Source organism: Gopherus evgoodei, chromosome 7, assembly GCF_007399415.2.
Source record: "Gopherus evgoodei ecotype Sinaloan lineage chromosome 7, rGopEvg1_v1.p, whole genome shotgun sequence".
NCBI classification, from domain to species: Eukaryota; Metazoa; Chordata; order Testudines; family Testudinidae; genus Gopherus; species Gopherus evgoodei.
The window spans coordinates 71,450,439-71,470,588 of NC_044328.1; the positions used below are offsets into that span (position 1 = coordinate 71,450,439).

The window sequence follows — 20,150 nt, forward strand, 5'->3', positions numbered from 1 at the left end:
ATGAGGAACGTTTAACCTGATGGGTCCAGAGAGAGGATGATTTCATGATAGTTTGGGCAGTTTGACAGGGATTCAGTTTATGATTAATTGTCATGCTCTGTCAGTGGGTATACAAGAGCAAACAGAGATTATATACCAATAAAGGTTCAAAGGAATTCATTCCTAGTGTGACAGCTCCAGTCACCATTGTTAGTTCAGAGCTTATCTTGTTAACTCAGAGGAACTCAGAGCTCCTATTGGCTAATTGCTTGCACCCCCTTTTGCTGTGTAGAATATAAAACTGAGGAGTTTGAAATATAAAGTAACCCCCTGTTAGAACCCAGAATAATTGCTGCACGCTGCAATGGAGCCTCTGGGAATAACAACTGTTTTCTTGGTTATTTGTGTTTCTTGCCTTCTTTTCCTTTCAGCATGGAGAAAGATGTCTGGAAGCGGGAAGCTGCCTCCTGGCCCTGTTGCTTTTCCCATCATAGGGAACACGCTGCAACTGCATGCGAAGAATTTACCCCAACATATAGATGAGGTAAAGGTGCTTTCATGGTATCAGTTGCTTGGTTGTAGGTGGACATTAAGCAGAGCCTGGCTTAAGCCTAGGCTGGTGGCAATTCCACATCAACTCAAATTTCTGACTGATTATTTCACAAAACAATCAATCTTAGATGCTAGATCAGAGGTCGGCCACCGATGGCACGCGAGCCAATTTTTAATGGCACGCAGCTGTCTGCCGGGACAGCAAGCCGCGAGGTCCGTGGTCCCGTGCTGGAGCCCTGGCCTAGCGCAGCAAGCAGCCGGCCCGTCCCCCGCCTTCCCCCAGGGCGCTGCCGCCGCCCGCGCAGTGTTCTAGGGGCTGGGGCTGCGCGCTCCCGCGGGGCAGCGTTTGCCTCCGTGGGGAGGGAAAGACGCTCCCCGCTTACCCGGAGCCCGGCTGCCGCGTGCTTAGCGCTCGGAAGGGCGGAGTGGAGCAGGGCTGCGCGCCGGAGCAGCGGCAGCGGCAGGGCTCCGGATGAGCGAGGAGCAGGGCCAGCTCCAGGCCATGGCGCGCAAAGCACGTGCTTGGGGCGGCACGCCGCGCGGGGCGCTCTGCCGGCTCCCACCGGAGCTGCGGGACCATCGGACCCGCTGCAGAAACGCCTCCGGCAGGTCCACTGGAGCCGCGGGACCGGCGAGCGGCAGAGCGCCCCCCGCGGCGTGCCGCAGTGCTTGGGGCTGCGAAATTGCTCGAGCCGGCCCTGGCGAGGAGCCTCATGGTAAGGGGGCCGGCTCCGGGGCTGGGAGGAGGGGTGCGTAAGGGGTAGGGGCAGTCAAGGGACAGGGAGCAGGATGGGAGGGGGTGATATACTGGGGGCTGGATAGGGGTGGGGGTCTCTGGAGGGGGCAGTCAGGGAGCGGGGGGGTTGGATGTGGCATATGAGTCCCGGGGTCTGTTTGGGGGGTAGATAGGAGTGAGGGGACAGGGAGCAAAGAGGGTCCTGGGGGAGCAGTTAGGGTGGGGTGGGGGGTCTCTGGAGGGAGCGGTCAGGGGACAAGGAGCTGGGGGGGTTGGATGAGTCAGGATTTCTGGGTGGACTGCCAGGAGGTAGGGGTGTGGAGAGGGGTTGGGGCAGGCAGGGAGCAGGGGAGCGTTGTATGGGTCCAGAGTTCTGGGGATCCTGTCAGGGGGCGGGGAGCGATTAGATAGGCATGGGAGTCCAGGGGGTCTGTCTGAGTGTGGGGGTGTGGATAAGGGTTGGGGCAGTCAGGGGACAGGTAGGGGGTAGGGTCCTGGGGGGGGCAGTCAGGAGATAAGGGGTAGGGAGGCTTAGATAGGGGATGGGGTCCCAGGAGGGGATCGTCAGGACAAGGAGCGGGGGGAGGGGTTGAGGGTTCTGGGGGGTGCAGTCACCCAGCCCTCTGCCCTGATCCCTGATCCCACCCCCCACACCCCCAGCCCTCTGCCGTGAGTCCTGCACACCCCCAGGCACCTGCCCTGAGCCCTCTACCACCCAGCCCTCTGTTGACTCCTTGACCCGCCCCCATGACCCCAGCCCTGACTGGCACCCCCACACATACCCAGTCCCCCTGCTCTGACACCTGCACCCCCCTCACATGCCCCCAGCCTTCTGCCCTGACTCTTGCACCCCCCACATCCTCAGCCCCCCCCCCATCCCATGCACCCTACACATCCCCACCCCCACCCTGAGCACCAAACTGGAGCCCCTGCACCCTCACTCACATTCCCACCTACACCCCTCACACCACATGGTAGCTGCCCAGGTAAGTGCCCCCACACCCAAACCTCCTGCCCCAACCCTGAGCCCCCTCCTTCATTTTAGCTCCTGGCCAGACCCATCACCCCCAGCCCTGTGCTCGGTCCACTCCAATTCTCAGCTCAGTGCAGAGAGAGGAAGAGAATGGGCCAGACCCAGGGAGAAGGAAGGTATCCACTGTATGTGGGCAGGGCCGGGACCCCAGACCGGTAGTGGGCTGAGCGGGTCCGGCAGCCAGGATCCCGGCTGGCAGGAGCTGGAGGGTGGAACCCCTGAGCGGCAGTGAGCTGAGCCGCTCAGCCCACTGCTGGTCTAGGGTCCCGGCCACCAGCCCCACACAGCCCGCTGCCGGTCTGGGTTCTGGCTGTCAGACGCTTCCCAGCTGGGGTCCTGGTTGCAGGCCCCACTTAGCCCATTACCGGCCTAGGTGAACAGAACCCCAGACCAGCAGCGCGCTGAGTGGGTCGGTGGCATAAGATCAACATTTTAATTTAATTTTAAATGAAGCTTCTTAAACATTTTTAAAACTTTGTTTATTTTACAATACAACACTAGTTTAGTTATACAATAGATAAACTTGTAGAGAGACATTCTAAAAAACATTAAAATGTATGACTGGCACGCGAAACCTTAAATTAGAGTGAATAAATGAAGACTCGGCACACCACTTCTGAAAGGCTGCCGAACCCTGTTCTAGATGTAAATGGCTGGTGATAATATATTGCTCATATTAGAGGGGGTCTTATTCACAGCTAATCCAGAGTGCTCCCCCACCCCTGCAGCTGCCCTGCAATGATTATGAGTTATCACAGGGTGCAGAAAGTGGTCTAGTAGGTTAAGTAAGGAAATGGCAATCAGGTGCCTTGCGTTCTATTCTTACATCTGCTACAGACTCCAGGTGTGCTCTTGGCGTGTCACTTAACCCCATCTGTGCCTTAATTTTCTCATCTGTAAAATTGCTCTAATGATATTTGCCTGCATCGCAAAAGGATGGTAAGGCAGAAACTGCAGCTCAGGTTTGAAGAAATGGTATTGTAGTGTTGGATGTTCTGGCATTTTAGCGAGCTCTGCAAACACAGCCTGGGATTGGACAGACAGGTTTGATTTGTTCCTTCTCGCAAATCATCTCAAATAATGAGGATTGTACAGGGAAAATTCTTCCCCCAGTTACAGCTGTTCACCCTCATTGTCTTCACATCATGCACTGAGATACAGATGTGTTTGTCCGTTGATTTGCATAGGTGTAATCAATTGGGACTTGAATAATAATTCTGTTGGTGATATAAAAGGGGAAACAGAATCTCACTTCTGTCTGTGGCTCTGCAGGGCCAACAGAAGTAAAATGAAGGGAAACGCTCTCTTGCTATTGTCAGATCAGCTGCCATGACTGAATAAACACAGGCAGCATTTCTGTGGAGTTAAAAGTGTCATTTTTACACATAGCTCAAGATCAACATTGAAAGGCCCCTGTATTAATGCAGTCTACTCTTATAATGAGATACTTGTATAACACAGACAGAATTATCTTGGAAGCACTCAGACACACATCTGTAGGGAAAAATGTTTTTAAAATATGAGGATAACAAAGTGAAGCATCGAAAAGTCAGGAAGTCCCAGATCCTCCAAGATATGTAGGTATGTAACTCATTGAAATCTATGGAGTTAGGCTCCTAAATACCTTGGAGGATCTGGGCTGAAATGGCCAACTCTGGATGATGATCAGTAGTAAAACCTGCCTAGTATTAGCTCAGTGGCATGAGAGCAATTCGTCAGTTTATAATCTGATCTTCTCAAATTCTTATCCTAAATAAGTGGATCTAAGTTAAAATTTATTGGTCTTTGTGCTAATCTTTTACAGCTCAGTGAAAAGTACGGCTCGATTTTCACAATATACTTAGGCTCAGAACGGGTTGTTGTGCTATATGGATATGAGATTATGAAGGAATCTCTGATTGGTCTCGGGGAGGAGTTCAGTGGAAGAGGAAGTATGCCATTATTTGAAAAAATGGCCCAGGAACCAGGTACATTTTGAATAACTTACAGCATATAGAGCTGATGTTCTATGTATGGGGAGAACACAATTGAGAAAAGTTTCAATAATGCAGTAGTAAAAATTGGATAAATAGTCTTGGTGCAGGAAAGAGCTCATTCTCCATTGCACCACTGGTTTACTGACCTGAATGGCTCCTAGCATATCACTACAGGTTTTTGAGAGGTAACAGCCAGGCCAATCTACTTTACAAGGTGCAGACTAAAACCAAGAGGAGGGCTGGACTGGCAAAAAGGGTCAGAACAAACCATGAATTCCTATCCTCTTCCTCCCCTGCCCTCGCTAACTAGGTAGATTCCATGAGCAGAGAAGGATTTTTTTTTTTTATCCTTTCATGATAAAAAGTGAGGGAGTAATAAATATGGAAATGCCAAGATGTTTTTTTCAGGAAGTCCTTTATCTCCTTTATTCATTAAGTGAAGTATAGTTATCTTACTATCACAGTGACTGTGAAAACAGCCTTCAGCGTAGTTAGTTTTTTTCTGTGTAATCAAATATGTGAAAGGAACATTATTAAGGTTGTAAAGTCAAGCACTCAGAAGTTAGAAAATGCTAGAATTAAGATTTCAGAGCAGTAGTCATGTTAGATTGTATCAGCAAAAACAACAAGGAGTCCTTGTGGCACCTTGGAGACTAACAAATTTATTTGGGCTAGAACCCACTTGATCAGATGCATGAAGTGGAAAATACAGGAGCAGGTATAAATACATGAAAAGATGTGATATAATGGTCAATTAACACCTTTGCAGTGGTAGGATAATGGGGGAGGGTTAGTAGTCAGTAGGATGTCTTATAAATTGTTGCAGTGGGCCGTAAAAACAGTGTCTCTGTTAAGAATGAAACTCTTTTGTAGTCTGTGCCACCTTGTTTTTAGCTTGGACACTATAATTAACTGCTGAAGACCAGAGGAAGAGCTCGGTGCAGCTCAAAAGCTTGTCCCTTCCACCAACATAAGTTGATCCAATAAAAGATATTACCTCACCTACCTTGTCTATGTCATGTCCGGGGTCCAGCGAGGCGACAGCAATGCTGAGAACAGTAATTAGAATGTAGCTGTAATGTCATCTCCATAGTAGAAAACGGGCACAATATCAGTTAAACTGAAGTTGAACCTTTGGCTCACCAATGTTTGGGTATTTTTCAAATAGGCGAACTGAATCTAGCCCTCCCTCCTTTTATTTCTGTTCTCTTCCCTTTTCCAGGTATTGTTTTCAGTAATGGGGAGCGGTGGAAGAAGCTCCGTCGATTTGCCCTCACTAATCTGAGAAATTTTGGGATGGGGAAGAAAAGCATTGAGGCGCGTATCCAGGAGGAAACCCATTTTTTGGTGGAAAGGCTCAGAAACACACACGGTGGGGATTGTTTCATGTCTGTTGGAAATTGAGGAGTCAAAGACTCTTGTCTTTCTATTTTTCATGACATTTAGTTCAAACGTCTTATAACTCAAGTCATTAATTGCACATATAACAACCTGTGTTAATGTAATGGGAAAGGATGGGTGAATTGTTCCAGAGATGACCATTTCTGGCTCTTTCTTTCTCACATTTTCTCCCGTTATCTATGATCAATGAGCAAATGGAAGATATTTGTTTAGAGTGTGTAGATGCAAACACAGTGAGCCATATTAGAGTTCCAGTGTGTTGGATTAACAAGACACCCAGGCCTTCAGTTTGTGGCTTCTCATTTTTTTTTCTCAGCTAGATGTCTGATACACATTTGGCACCTCCCTTCTATAGTGATGGACTCCCACAGGAATGTTTGAAATCACTGTGAACATTTACATGACGCTCATTCTTTCTTATGTTATTCCTCTTCATTCCTTGCGGAAAATAGGGCCTTCCTTGGGGGCTTCCATCTTTGCCAGTCTCTTACTGCAGTCTTAGCTTCTTCCAGTGTCAATTTGATAACTAACAATTCTGCGTATATTGTGCATGTTCATGTTATTCATGGTCTATCTTATTGCTTCTTGCCATGGGGATTCCAGTCCAATGCCTGTCTTATTATATTATTCCAGTCTTTTGTCCATGTATGTTCTAGCCAGCTGCATTCCAGAATTTCCTGTCCCATCAGTTTTTGTTTAATCTTTCTCCATAGTTCATTTGTGATTTTTTTTCTACCCTTCTGATATTGAGGACTTGTCTACAGCAGCTGTTTATAAGAACTTGGAGTATAGGTAATAAGGTTTCAATACGTCTCCACATTTCAGCATGATATAGTAACACTGTCTTTACAATGGTGCTAAATGTTTGAATTTAGTTGGGAAAGTAAGATTTGTATTTCTCCAGATTGGATTTAGAGTTACAAGGACATGTCTGGCTTTTGCTGTTCTGTCTTTAATGTCTTTGTCTCTTGCACCAGTTGTATTTGATATTTCATATTTCTCAGCAGAATCTCAGAGCTTTTCTGGGTCAATACCAGTGACTCTCTGAAATAATTATTTATATTCCAGTAACGTATAACGTTCTCAGGTGATATTGGGGATCCTTTGTGTATGGATTTTTGGAACAATTGGTTTTAGATAATCCCTGCCCCAAGCAGCATACATCTTAAATGGACATGAATGAAACCAGTGGAAGAAATGAATGATTTTCCCTGCTATTTTAGAGATAGGAAACTGAGACCTATGCCAGTGTCTTAGCCACAAGATCATCTGCCTCTTGCAATATTTAATGCAACATTAAGGGCTAAATTAAAGTTGGCTCTGCCCATCTGGGAGAATTGTGAGTGGGAGAGGAGAATGCACTGAGACCCTTTCCCACCCATGGTACAGGCAGAAGAGAGAGCCACTTTACTGCTGGTTCTGCTGCTTGTGCGGTTTGAGCCAAGGGGCAGCTATTGCTGTTGGGAATGAGTCAAAGAGAATCAACGGGTGAGGGACATGAGCAGGGATCTGGTGCATGAAGAAAATGCTGCTTCTGGATGTTCCTCATGAGCATTGTTGTCATAAACAGACGGTTAAGGGTTAATATCTCTTTTACCTGTAAAGGGTTAAGAAGCTCAGTAAATCTGGCTGACGCCTGACCAGAGGACCAACAGGGGGACAAGATACTTTCAAATCTTGGTGGAGGGAAGTCTTTGTTTGTACTTTTTGTTTTGTTCGTTGTTCGCTCTCGGGACTGCGAGGGATGGGACATCATTCCAGGCTTTCCCAATCTTTCTGAATCAGTCTTTCATATTTCAAAATTGTAAGTAATAGCCAGGCAAGGCGGATTAGTCTTATATTTGTTTTCTCAACTTGTAAAGGTTTCTTTTGCTGGAAGGATTTTTTACCTCTGTTTGCTGTAACTTTGAATCTAAGGCTGGGGGTGAGGGGGTGTCCCTCTAGTCTATATGAATCTGAATCCCTGTAAAGCATTTTCCATCCTGATTTTACAGAGATAATTTTTAGCTTTTCTTTCTTTAATTAAAAGCTTTCTCTTTAAGAACCTGATTGATTTTTCCTTGTTTTAAGATCCAAGGAATTGGGTCTGAACTCACCAGGGACTGGTGGGGGGGAAAGGATGGGGAATGGTTAATTCCTCCTTGTTTTAAGATCCAAGGAGTTTGGATCGCTGTAAAGCCTCTCAAGGCAACCCAGGGAGGGGAAAGTCTGGGGGGGAAAAGGAGGGGGATGGTTAATTTCTTCTTGTTTTAAGACCCAAGGGGTTTGGGTCTAGGTTCCCCAGGGAAGGTTTTGAGGGAACAGAAAGTGTGCCAGACACCAAGACCTAAGCTAGTAATTATGCTTAGAAGTGTTCATGCAGGTCACCACTTCTTGTACTCTAAAGTTCAAAGTGGGGAAAAATCCTTGACAACTGTACTCTCAGGTCAGAGGGGTGAACTCTTGCCCATAATTCCCAGGAATGTTGTGCTGGTCTCTCTGATGCTGCAGCCCCAGGTTAGCTCTCAGTTACCAGCCATGTGTGTTCCTTGTGCTTTTGAGGAAAGAGCTTCAGTTTCAGGTTCTCAAGATGTCACTGGTGAACCAGTGGGAAATTCAGCCTCTCTAGCTGCGTTAGCTGAGCTGTGGGACCTGCTTAGCGCGCACTGAAGGCGGAAAGCAGACCATCCCCACTGCTGTTGTGCTGGGAGCCTTTATTCCTTCCCTAGCACAACAACTGTGTATTTGCACTGTATGGCCCTGGCTGGCAGTGCCAAGGGGAGATTGCTGTGCTCTGGGAGTTAGGGATGATGCTACAACAACAGAAGCAGTGGCTCAGGCAGAGCCCTCTGAGCAGGATCCTGTTGTGAAAGGGTTGAGATCCTTTCTGTGAAATGAACCCCAAGACAGACATGCAGGCGTCACTCAGAGAGGCACTGATGCTCCCTGCTCAGATCAGTGTGTGCCAGGCAGAGAGCAGACAGAGTGAAAACTGATCAGCAGCAGAAAAAGTGGCAAGTGTTTAATTTAGAGTGTGAGAGGTAAGGGGGGTATTGGGGCAGTCCTAACCCATTCTCCCCAGGGAATATTGTTGTCAGCCCCACCTGGAGTCTTTCCCTGTGGTTGGAGATCCACAACATCGCCATGCTGCCAATGACTCTGATGCGGAGACTGAAGACACTAAATTAAAACTGACTCTTTTTAGTTTTGTTTTGCTCCAGGGCAACCCTTTGACCCCACCCTCTTCCTCACCCATGCCGTCTCCAATGTCATCTGCTCGATCATCTTTGGGGACCGGTTTGACTATGAAGATAAGAAGTTTGTGACTTTAATAAATATCATAGAGGAAAATGGCAAGCTCCAGCGCTCTCCCTGGACAGCGGTATGATCAGGGGGTTATTCCATTCTTCTCCTTTATACTGGGCAGGGGCAGAGATTTTGTTTCTTTAACTACACCTCTACCCCGATATAACGCTGTCCTTGTGAGCCAAAACATCTTACTGTGTTATATCAAACTTGCTATGATCCACTAGAGCACACAGCTCCGCCCCCCGGAGCGCTGTTTTACCATGTTATATCTGAATTTGTGTTATATTGGGTCGCATTATATCAGGGTGGAGGTGTATTAATTTTCATTAAACAACTGTTATTTCAGATTCCCAAAACGGTCTCCTCCTCCTCATTAGGCTTCTGCTACTACCAAACTGATCCTCCAGCTTCTTTCCATGGGTTGTTTAAATTTCCCTGACAAAACACTTCATTAACTCAGAATTAAGTTTGCTCGAGGACATTCTCTATCAACACAATTGGTAAAAATCAAGGAAATCACCAATAAAAACACTTATATCAACATCAATACCAAAACATGCCCTAGCAGTTTTGCAATGTGATAGGTGAATGTGATCACATTCTTCACCTCCAAAGTAAACTTCCTTTCACTTCCAGTTCACACCACACACACACACACCTCTTTCCCGAAAACCTCACCAATTGCACAGTGAAGAGTTAAACTCTCTGCTGGCATATCCCAGTCAAAATAAATGGAGTTACACCACAAGAGAGAATTTAACTGCTTAACTGTCACTTCAGGAAGTCTAAAGTGTATTTTCCTTTTAAAGTCTATAATGGTTTATTGCTGCCTAAGAAAACCTGTGATCAGAGCTAAGATTGGACACTTGAGTGCAGGGCCGGCTCTAGGGGTTTTGCCACCCCAAGCAGCCAAAAAAAAAAAAAGCCACAATCACGATCTGCGGCAATTCAGCGGGAGGTCCATTGCTCCAAGCAGGAGTGAGGGACCCGTTGCCGAAAAGCTGAAAGTGCCGCCCCACTCTGGTGGGGCTGCCCCAAGCACCTGCTTAATAAGCAGGTGCCTGGAACCGGCCCTGCTTGAGTGGGTTTTTTTGTTTTGTTTTTTTCCCCCAAGAAAAGGATGTGTATAGTAGGAGTGGTTTTATGTTGGAAGAAATGAAGTGTGTCTTAGCTGATATAACTGAATGTCTTTGACGGGGTCCCTGGGGTGCAACCTGGAACTGTGGTACTGCCGAACCTCTCTCCCTCCAACCTGAGATCCCTCTCACCTGTGATGCCATGAGAAGCTGCAAACCTATGGCAGGTACTTACACAGCAATCCACAGACAAGGACATATCTAGCTGAGTTACATGAATGCTTCTCCCAGCCACTCATGAACTAACAATAGCAAGGCTCCAGCCAATTCCCACCAGCTCCCCAGCCTTTCTTTCTCCTTGCCCTGGTCAGAAGCCTGATCAATATACGTTTATAACCTAGTGTGCCCCTCCCTCAATGTGCAGAGGACATGCACCAGTTTTTGTTTCTGAGCAGATTTCTCAAGCACTTCAACCAAAACCCACTGTTTTAGGTAAAATATAAAACAGATTTATTGACTACAGAAAGATGGATTTTAAGCGATTATAAATGGTAGGCATAAAGGATAGAGATGGTTACCAAAAATATAAAAATGAGCCCACAATCTAAGTTCTAGAAACTAATCAGGAGTTGAATTAAGCAGGGTCTCATCCTGATAGATAGTCCAAGCAGGTTACAGATCTTCAATACACAGTTTGGAATTCTCCTCCAGCCCAGGGCCACCTCCCCAGTTCAAAGTCTTTGTCCTCCAGATGTGTTTCCAGATGTTGAGTTGTGGGAGGAAAGGGGCCAAAATATGTGGCCACCGTTCCCTCTTTTATATCCTTAGTCCCTGTGCTTAGAAGACACTTGTGTCTCTGCATGTCCTGGGCAGCTTCCAGAATCCCTTGGTTGAGAATCTCGCTGGAGAGGTATTGTGTAATGGGGTAACGGGGTCTAGTAGTCCCCATTGTGTGGTGCTTGTGCAACTGTCCTTGAAGTGTAAATGCCTTGATTACAAGTCTCCTGCTTATTAATGGTCACTGGGTACACTCTGTCCTCAAGTACCCTCCTATGAGTGGTTTTCTTTCTTTGTATATATTTCAGTAATAACCGTACAGCAAAATCTCATAACTTGATCCACACTAATGACATGCACATTTGAACAGAAAAATGTGTTTCAGCAGATCATGATTTTTCATATATCTTGCAGGGTATGCTTTGCATTAAACATATTATAATTATATGAAAGTGGTGAATATGGGGTTCCAGGGTGTTACTTAGGGGTACAGAGTGCCACAATGTCACTGCAGTGTTTGTGAGGAATTTATGTATGTTGGGTAGTCTGATTTAGTAGAGTTTGCAATGTTCTGTTGAATCCATTTTGATAAAAAGTTGCCACAGAAGTATTGTATTGTGCTACTGTAGGGAGTCATTTGAGTGAACACTATGATTATCTGTGGGGTCCAGATAAATCCAGCTGTGTTTTTTCTTTCACCCTTTACAGCTGTACAATTTTTTCCCGACTCTCATGGATTACATACCTGGGCCTCACCACAAGCTATTTAAAAATGCTCAGGAGTTCAGAAGATTTGTTCTGGAGAGAGTGAATATGCACAAAGAGTCTCTGGATCCCAGCTGTCCTCGAGACTTTATCGATGCTTTCTTCATCAAAATGGAAGAGGTATGTGAGGGAAGTAGCCCTTCCCATTTACTGTGGAGTGGGTTGTATGTATCGTTGGGATTAATTTGTTAAGCAATAACAGAGTACATGGCTTTGGAGAAGACCTGAGGGGGACACACAGTCTCTGCCCAAGGAACATCCATTATAATGGTTAAGCTCTGCTCTCCTCCTTCATGTAAAGAAAAAAAATCACCTTATTGGACAGAAAAGGCCCAATGCACCTCTGTAATGATGCTGAAATCTCAAGTGCAATCGGCCATACGGGTGGGATCTTTATAATGATCAGAGGTGGGTCGTCTGTTGTGTAGAAGAAAATATATATGAATATCTGAATATATTCTACAGTTTCACTGTCAAGAATCAAAAATCTTCACCAAATCTATTTACAGGAGCGAAAGAATGGCCAGTCAGACTTTAATGTGGGAAGTTTGGTACGAAGCACAGTAGAGTTATTTGTTGCTGGAACGGGGACAACCAGCATCACCATGAAATTTGGACTCCTGATTCTTCTGAAATACCCAGAAATAGAAGGTAACTCCATTACAATGGACATTACTTGTCCCCATATTGACAGTCTGAGCAAAGGGTCCAAAAGGCTGAATGGACCATTCTGATTGAATTCATCTCTCAAATCCAGATCAATATTGAGGCTCCCATGCAGGGGGGGGAGGAATTAATGCTGTGGGAGCCTCTGCTGTCACTGACCGTGCAGTTCCTGTGCTGTGAGTCACAGATGCTTTCACACTTCAGGCATGTGAAATGGCAATGTCATTGTGTGTTCAGTTTTAGTCAGTTTGTCAGTGTCAGGATTGTGTAAGGTTCTAAATCGAAGCTCTGCCAGTGCTAGAGACTATGCACAGAGCAGTCAGGTGCAGGGTAAATTCCCACCTCATGAGCTTCCTCCATCTGCACAATGATGATTGACTTTGGTGGGGAAAGGTTTAGGACCAATCTCTTGCTGAGCAGTTGGTTATATGCACTTGTGGTAACATCCCACTATGTCTAGTTTGTATCATAACTGGGTATGAGTAAAATCACTGCATTGGAATTATATTATTGCATTTTGTCATAGCTGCCATGATCAGTAGTTTCTGTAACACCAAACTGACCAGTTTGGTTATAATCCCAATTTGCATACAGTGTGACACAATGGTGGGCAAATCTCTGTGAATCCTGTTTTTATCATTATTGTTAAACCTCATTAATCTGATGACAGAGAAAGTTCATGAAGAGATTGACCTTGTGATTGGCCGAAGCCGAAGCCCCTGCATGGCGGATCGAAGCCAGATGCCCTACACAGATGCTGTGATACATGAAATCCAGAGATACATCAATCTTGTCCCATTAGGTTTGCCACATGCCGTGACTAGAGATGTTTATCTCAAACAGTACCTTATTCCCAAGGTCAGTTCTCAATGTGTCTGTGAAGGGTCAAGTTGTTTTACCTTTTTCTCTTTTTAATGTTGAGTTATTCACTATAAAAATGCTTCAACTAGATTGTGTGTGGTGGCTGGCTGTTTTTGCTGATTTATCAATAATGTACCAATTATTACTCAATGTTTTCAAACCTTTGCATGAACAGAAGAGCAGTTTGCAATCTGCAGGCTGGCCTTTCATTCCAGGACAGGGTTTCAGATTCTAGATGAGAAATAGGGAATAACTTTTGCAATAGTACTCAGCTAAGCTTTTGATATCAAACTAGAGTGTGTGTAAAAATTCTTCTTTCTATTTTGAGGCCAAAGGGATTTTGTTTCTCGGGAAATTTCTTGGCACAGTTAGTTGAAAAACAAAACAACATAGCAAATGTGAATGAGCAATGACTGAATACGTTCAAAAAGTTTTGGAACCCTCTTCACCTCTGCTTAGTTCTGAACTGAATTAGACTTGGATTTATATTAAACAGACTAACAGATTCTAAGGCTGGAAGGATCATTCTGATAGTTTAGTCTGACCTCCTATTTAACACGGGCCATGGAACTTGTTCAAGAGCAGATCTTTTTAAAATAAAAACAAAAAACATCCAATCTTGATTTTAAAAAATTGTCAATGATGGAGAATCCTTCACGTCACTGAGTAAATTGTTCTGATGGGTAATTACTCTGATTGTTAAGAAGTTCCACCTTATTTCTACTATGAAATTGTCTAGCTTTGGCTTCCATCCAGTGATGATGATACATCTCTCTCTGCTAAGATGAAGAGCCCATTATTAAATATTTGTTCCCCATGTAGGTATTTACAGACTGTGATCGTCACCCCTTAACTTTCTCTTTGTTAAACTAAATGGATTGAGCTCCTTGAGCGTATCACCATGTCATGAACATACAGCTAAGGGTAGCATAAAATCCCTCCTTTTCCTGTAAAGGGTTAAGAAGTTCAAATAACCTGGTTGGCACCTGGCCAAAAGGACCAATAAGGGGAGAAGGTCCTTTCAAATCTGTGGGGGAAGGTTTTTGTTTTGTGCTCTCCTTGTGTGTTCTTTCTGGGACAGCAAGGAACCAGGGCAGGGAAAATACATTTAGTAAAGCCATACTTGAACTAAGCATTTAAGATTCCACATTGTAAGTAGTAGGAAGGAAATGCATTAGATTAGTTTGTTTGTGAATTTTCCCTAGGCTAAGAGGGACGTTTATTCCTTTTTTGTTTGTGGTAACTTTAAAGTTTTGTCTAGAGGGGAATCCTCTGTGTTCTTGAATCTGATTACCGTATAAAATTACCTTCCATCCTGATTTTACAGAGGTGATTCTTTTACTTTTTCTTTATAATGAAGTTCTGCTTTTAAGAACCTGATTGTTTTTTAGTGTCCTGAAAACCCAAATGGCTGGTCTGTGCTCACCTTGTTTGCTCTCAAGCCTCCCCAGGAAAGGGGGTGAAGGGGCTTGGGGGGATATTTTGGGTAAACAGGAACTCCAAGTGATCCTTTTCCTAAATATTTATCTAACTCACTTGGTGGCAGCGATGCCGTTCCAAGGACAAGGAAGAATTTGTGCTTGGGGAAGTTTTTAACCTAAACTGGTAGAGTAAGCTTAGGGGGTCTTTCATGCGGGTCCCCACATCTGTACCCTAGAGTTCAGAGTGGGGAGGGAACCCTGACACACCATAAGGCATGCTTTCTAATCATTTGAGTTGTGGGCACCAGAACTGAACACAGTATTCCAACAGCGGTCTCCCCAGTGCCAAATACAGAGGTAAAATAACCTTGCTACACCTACTCGAGATTCCCCTGTTTCTGCATCCCAGCATAGTATTAGCTTATTTGGCTACAGCATTACACTAGGAGCTCATGTTTAGCTGATAATCCACCACAACCTGCAACTCTCTTTAAGAATCATTACTCTACTTGGGTAGAGGCCACATCCTGTAAGTTTGGCTTAACTTCTTTCTTCCCAGATGTATACGCTTACATTTAGCTGTATTAAAATATATATTGTGTGCTTGCACCCATTTTACCAAGCTAGCTATATTGCTCTGAATCAATGACCTGTTCTCTTTATTATGTACCACGCCTCCTATTTCTGTGTCATCTGCAAACTTTATCAATGATGATTTTATGTTTTTTTTTCCTTCAAGTCATTGATAAAAATATTTAATAATATAGGGCCAACAGCCAGTCCCTGCAGACCCCACCAAAAACAGACCCACTCACTGATAATTTCCTATTGACAATTAAATGTTGAACCCTATCAGTTAGCCAGTTTTCAATCCATTTAATTTGTGCCATATTAATTTTGTATTGTTCTGTTTTTAATCAGTGTCATGTGATACCAAGTCATGCCTTGCAGAAGCCAAAGTATATTAGGTTGTCACTACTACCCTTATTAACCACTCTTCTAATTTAATCGAAGAATGATAATAAGTTTGTATGACAGAATGTATTTTCCATAACCCCATGTTGATTTGCATTAATAACATTACCCTCCTTTTGTTCTTTGTTAATCTAGTCCCATAAAATCCATTCCATTATCTTGCCTGAGATCAATGTGAGGCTGATAAGCCAGTGATTACCCAGGTCATCCTGTTGATCCTTTTTTTTTTTTTTTTTTTTTTTTTAAATGGGCACAGCATTAGTTTTCTTCCAGTCTTCAGGAACTTCATCATTGTGTGAAAACTTATTGTAAATGAACATTAATGGTACAGCAAGCTCCTCGGCCAATTCTTTAAAAACTCTCAAATGCAAGTTATTTGAACCCACTGGTTTCAAAATGTCTAACCTTAGTAGCTTCTGCTTAATATCCTCCAGAGATACTAGTGGAGAAAGATATAAGGCCAAAAGGGACCATTGTGATCATTTAGTCTGACCTCCTGTATAACGTAGGCCATAGAACTTTCCCAAAATAATTCCTTTGATGTAGCTTCTCTCTCACTTGCAGGGGTATGTTACAAGGTCTAATATACTGAATAATAATTAAATTTAGCTCCTGTATCTCAGAGCACTTTACGAAGAGGAGATAGTCTCACTATTCCCAATTTACAGATGCAGTAACAAGAGGTCTGAGACTGAAAGTGACTTTCCTAAAGTCACTCAATGTATCCTAGCTCTGCCAGTGAGTAGTACAAAGGGTGGACTGTAGTTCAGTGGGCATAACTGTGCTCATAAAATTTTAAGATTCCTGCTTCTGGTTGAAGGCATGACATTCAGGGCACGCAAGGAAATGAAGAAAAACAAAGATGGATCCCACAGTCCAGCTCAGTGAATTTTGGGGGCTTCTCTCTTTTGGATAGTATCCACTTTAACTCTTGTTTTTGTTTTTGTTTGTTTTTCCTGCATTTGCTAATTCAGGGCACCACGATATTCCCTGCACTGAAGTCAGTTCTATATGACAGAAGGGAATTCCCAAACCCAGAGCAATTTAACCCAGGACATTTCTTGGATGAAAATGGTGCCTTTAAGAAAAGTGACTTCTTCATGCCTTTTTCTGCAGGTAAAAAGTTGTTTTTATTTCAGGTCCCAGACTGTCTTCTAGCTTTGCCTTCAACTTTCTAGCGGCTCTCAGACTGTTTAGTGCAGAGTGTTATCAAGTGTCCCATGAAGCGGAGTCACTCACGCTAGCAAAGCATCTATCAGTCTTTAATGAGTGTCACTTCCTGCTCGTCTGAAGTGAAATTTTTTACTGGGTATACAATCCCCGCTCTTTGCTGGAGAGATATTGTAGAAATGCAGGGCTGGAAGGACCTCGAGAGGCCATCAAGTCCAGCCCCCTGCACTGATGCAGGATCACATAAATCTACACCATCCCTGACAGGTGTTTGTCCAGCGTGTTCTTAAAATCTTCCAAGAATGGAGATTTCACAATTTCCCTTGGAAGCCTGTTCCAGAGTTTTTAACTACCATTAGAGTTAGAAAAATTTTGCTAATATGCAACCTAAATCTCCCTTGCTGTATATTAAGCATATTACTTGTCATACCTTCAGCGGACAAGGAGAACAATTGATTCCTGTCCTCTTTCAACAGCCCTTAACATATTTGAAGACTGTTATCAGGTCCCCCCTCAAACATCTTTCTCAGAACTAAACATGGCTAGTTCAGAGGTCAGGTTTTCTAAACCTTTGATCATTTTTGTTGCTGTCCTCAGGACACACTCTAATTTATCCACGTTTCCTAAACTGAATCACAGAATTGGAGAGGGTACTCCAGCTGAAACCTCACCAGTGCTGAGCAGAGTGGGATAATTGCCACCGTGTCTTTTATATATAACACTCCTGTTAATACACCCCAGACAGGGCTGAAGTAACCACTAGGCAAACAAGGCAGCCACCTAGGGCGCTAAGATTTGGAGGTGCCAAAAAGCAGTGACCCACAATTTTTTTTACACTACAGTGGAGTCACATCTTACATGTGGTTAGGGTCTAAGGCCAGCACATCAGACGAAAATCACGCACAGTGAAAATTACCATAAAGTACAGTACACACAGTATGCACTGTATACACTAGAACAGGGATCCTCAACCTATGGCATGTGTGCCAATTTTTATTTCAATGGCAGGCTGCGGGTCCTAGCCGCTGCTGAGCCCACTGCCAGCCTGGTGTTCTGTTCTCTCAGCTGGCAGCAGGCTGAGCGAGGCTGGCAGCAGGCTGAGCAGGTGTGTGGCTGGTAACCCTAGACTGGCAGCGGGGTCTGCGGATCCATCCGCTAGCTCCTGCCAGCTGGGGTCCCAGCTGCTGGCCTTGCTCAGCCTGCTGCTAGCCAGAGTCCCAGCCGCCGGCCCCACTCAGCTCACTCAGTCCGCTGCCAGCCGGGGTCCCAGCAGGCAGCTCCGCTCAGCCCTCTGCCAGCCCTACTCAGCCCGCTGCCAGCTGAGTGAATGGATCCCAGGCCAGCAGCGGGCCCAGCGGTGGCTGGGACCAGCAGCCTGCCATTAAAAAAGAATCAGCCCGCGTGCCACCTTTGGTTCATCTGCCATAGGTTGAAGACCCCTGTTATAGTCTATATTGTGTGTACTGTACTTTATGGTAATTTTCACTATACATGATTTTCCTCTTACGTGCTTACCTTAGAATCTAACCCCTGCATAAGACGTAACTCCACTGTATTCATTTTTGAAAGTTTATAATAAGCGATGCTCCAGGGGAGGGAGTGGGACGGAGGGAACGAGGTAAAAGTTTTGCCTAGGGCTCAAAACATCCTTGCACCGGCCCTGAATTTTAGCCTTATTTTGCAACAGCATCACCTGGTTGACTTGTATTGAATTTGAGATCCACTATAACCTCCCTGGATTGTTTTCAGCAGTTCTGCTGCTTAGCCAGTTATCCCCTATTTTATAGTTGTGCATTATAATAGTGCAAATATAAGCATACTCTCCACTCCATTATCCAAGTCATTAATCAAAATATTGACTAGTATTAAACACAGGAAAGGCCCTTCTGCGACCCCATTTTATACGCCCTCACAGTTGAAAGCAAACCACTGCTGGCTACTCTCTGAATATGTTTTTTTCAACCGGTTCTGAACCCACCTTAAAGTAATTTATCTAGACCACATTTCCCTAGCTCGCTTATGAGAATGTCATGTGAGTCTGTGCCAAAAACCAAAATATATCACATCTACTGCTCCTCCTCTGTTTTCTAGGCCAGTAACCCTGTTAAAGGAAATCAGGATGGTTTGGCATGATTTTGCTCTTGACAAATCCATGCTGGCTATTTCTCATAATCCTATTCTCTTCTGGGTACTTACCAATTGATTGTTTCATTTGTTCCTGTATTTTTCCAGGCTGACTGGTTAACAATTTCTCAGGTCCTCTTTGTTCCCCTTGTTAAAGCTAGGTACTATGTTTTCCATTGCCAGTCTTCTGGGACCTCACCCATCCTCCATGAGTTCTCGAAGTTAATTGCTAAGAGTTTGCTTCACCTAGTTCCTTAAATTCATTGGGCCTTGCTGACTTGACTACATCGAACTGATCTGAATATTCTTTAACCTGTTCTCCCCCTAATTTGGAGTGTGTTTCTTTCCCTTTGTTGTTAGTATTAATTGTGTTGAGTATCTGGTCACCTTTTACCTTTCCAATGAAGACTGAAGCAGAATGGGCATTAAGTACCTCAGCTGTCTTGATGTCATCCAGGGGCTACTTAACTTCTCTACTTGACTCCAAGCAACTAGCTCTCTCTGCCACTCTGTTAACAGTGCCTTTCAGCCTTCTTCCTCCATCCTGCTATTCAGGACATCCACACCTCTCTACCTGTTACTTCTCCCCTGCTACTCTGTCACCACCACGTCACTCCCCCAGAATACTGTTTAGCTCATTTGGGAAATGTGGGGTTTGAGAAACAAATTATCCATCTTCCCACCCTTCATCCTCAACTGCCTTTAAAATGGCAATATAAGGAACTCAGTTCTTCAAATGATCTGTGAATTGCTTCTTAAATGACCGCAAACTTTCTTACTGTCCTGAACTCTGAGACACAGCCATTATCCTCCATGCACTTATCTTGAATTACTCTGTGCATCTAATTTTTATACTGAGATTTTGCTTCCATAATAACCATATTTAAAATGTGCTGCAAAGAAAGATCTCCAGCATCAACTCAAAATTCCTTTTTCATTGCAGGGAAGCGGATTTGCGTAGGAGAGGGTCTGGCTCGGATGGAGCTATTTTTGGTACTGACAACGATTTTGCAGAACTTTACCTTGAAACCTGTCATTGACCCCAAAGACATTGATATAACTCCAGAGTCGAGTTTTGTGTCAAATGCACCAAAATCATTCCTGCTCTGTGTTCTTCCTCGATAAAGAGAATGAAAAGTCACCTCAATACCTTAGACCTGTGCATTTGTTTGATTGTTTTTTATTCTGAACTCATTAATACAGGGACAGAAATGAACTCTTTGTCTTCAAAAAGAAAGATCAACTACTAGTTTTTTATGTAACTTCAATTTAACAATTATATGTTGTATCAAAAATTAACCATAAAATTGACTCAAAACCCATGCAGAATAACTGTGTACTGGTCTCATA

The 20,150-nt window shown here is 44.3% G+C and overlaps 1 protein-coding gene across 2 annotated transcripts; it reads left to right on the top strand.

The window, feature by feature from the left end:
- Nucleotides 1–343: 343 nt before the first annotated feature.
- Nucleotides 344–19,948, top strand: LOC115655596 (cytochrome P450 2H1-like). 2 transcript variants are annotated; one of them, XM_030571216.1, is made up of 9 exons: nt 344–523; nt 4,105–4,267; nt 5,499–5,648; nt 8,878–9,038; nt 11,527–11,703; nt 12,093–12,234; nt 12,920–13,107; nt 16,481–16,622; nt 19,744–19,948. In XM_030571216.1, exons 1-9 carry the CDS (start codon nt 344–346, stop codon nt 19,923–19,925), a joined length of 1,485 nt encoding a protein of 494 aa, XP_030427076.1. In that variant the 3' UTR covers nt 19,926–19,948. The 2 variants fall into 2 exon arrangements, with proteins under 2 accessions (XP_030427076.1, XP_030427077.1); XM_030571217.1 differs by lacking the exon at nt 11,527–11,703.
- The last annotated feature ends 202 nt before the right edge of the window (nt 19,949–20,150 follow it).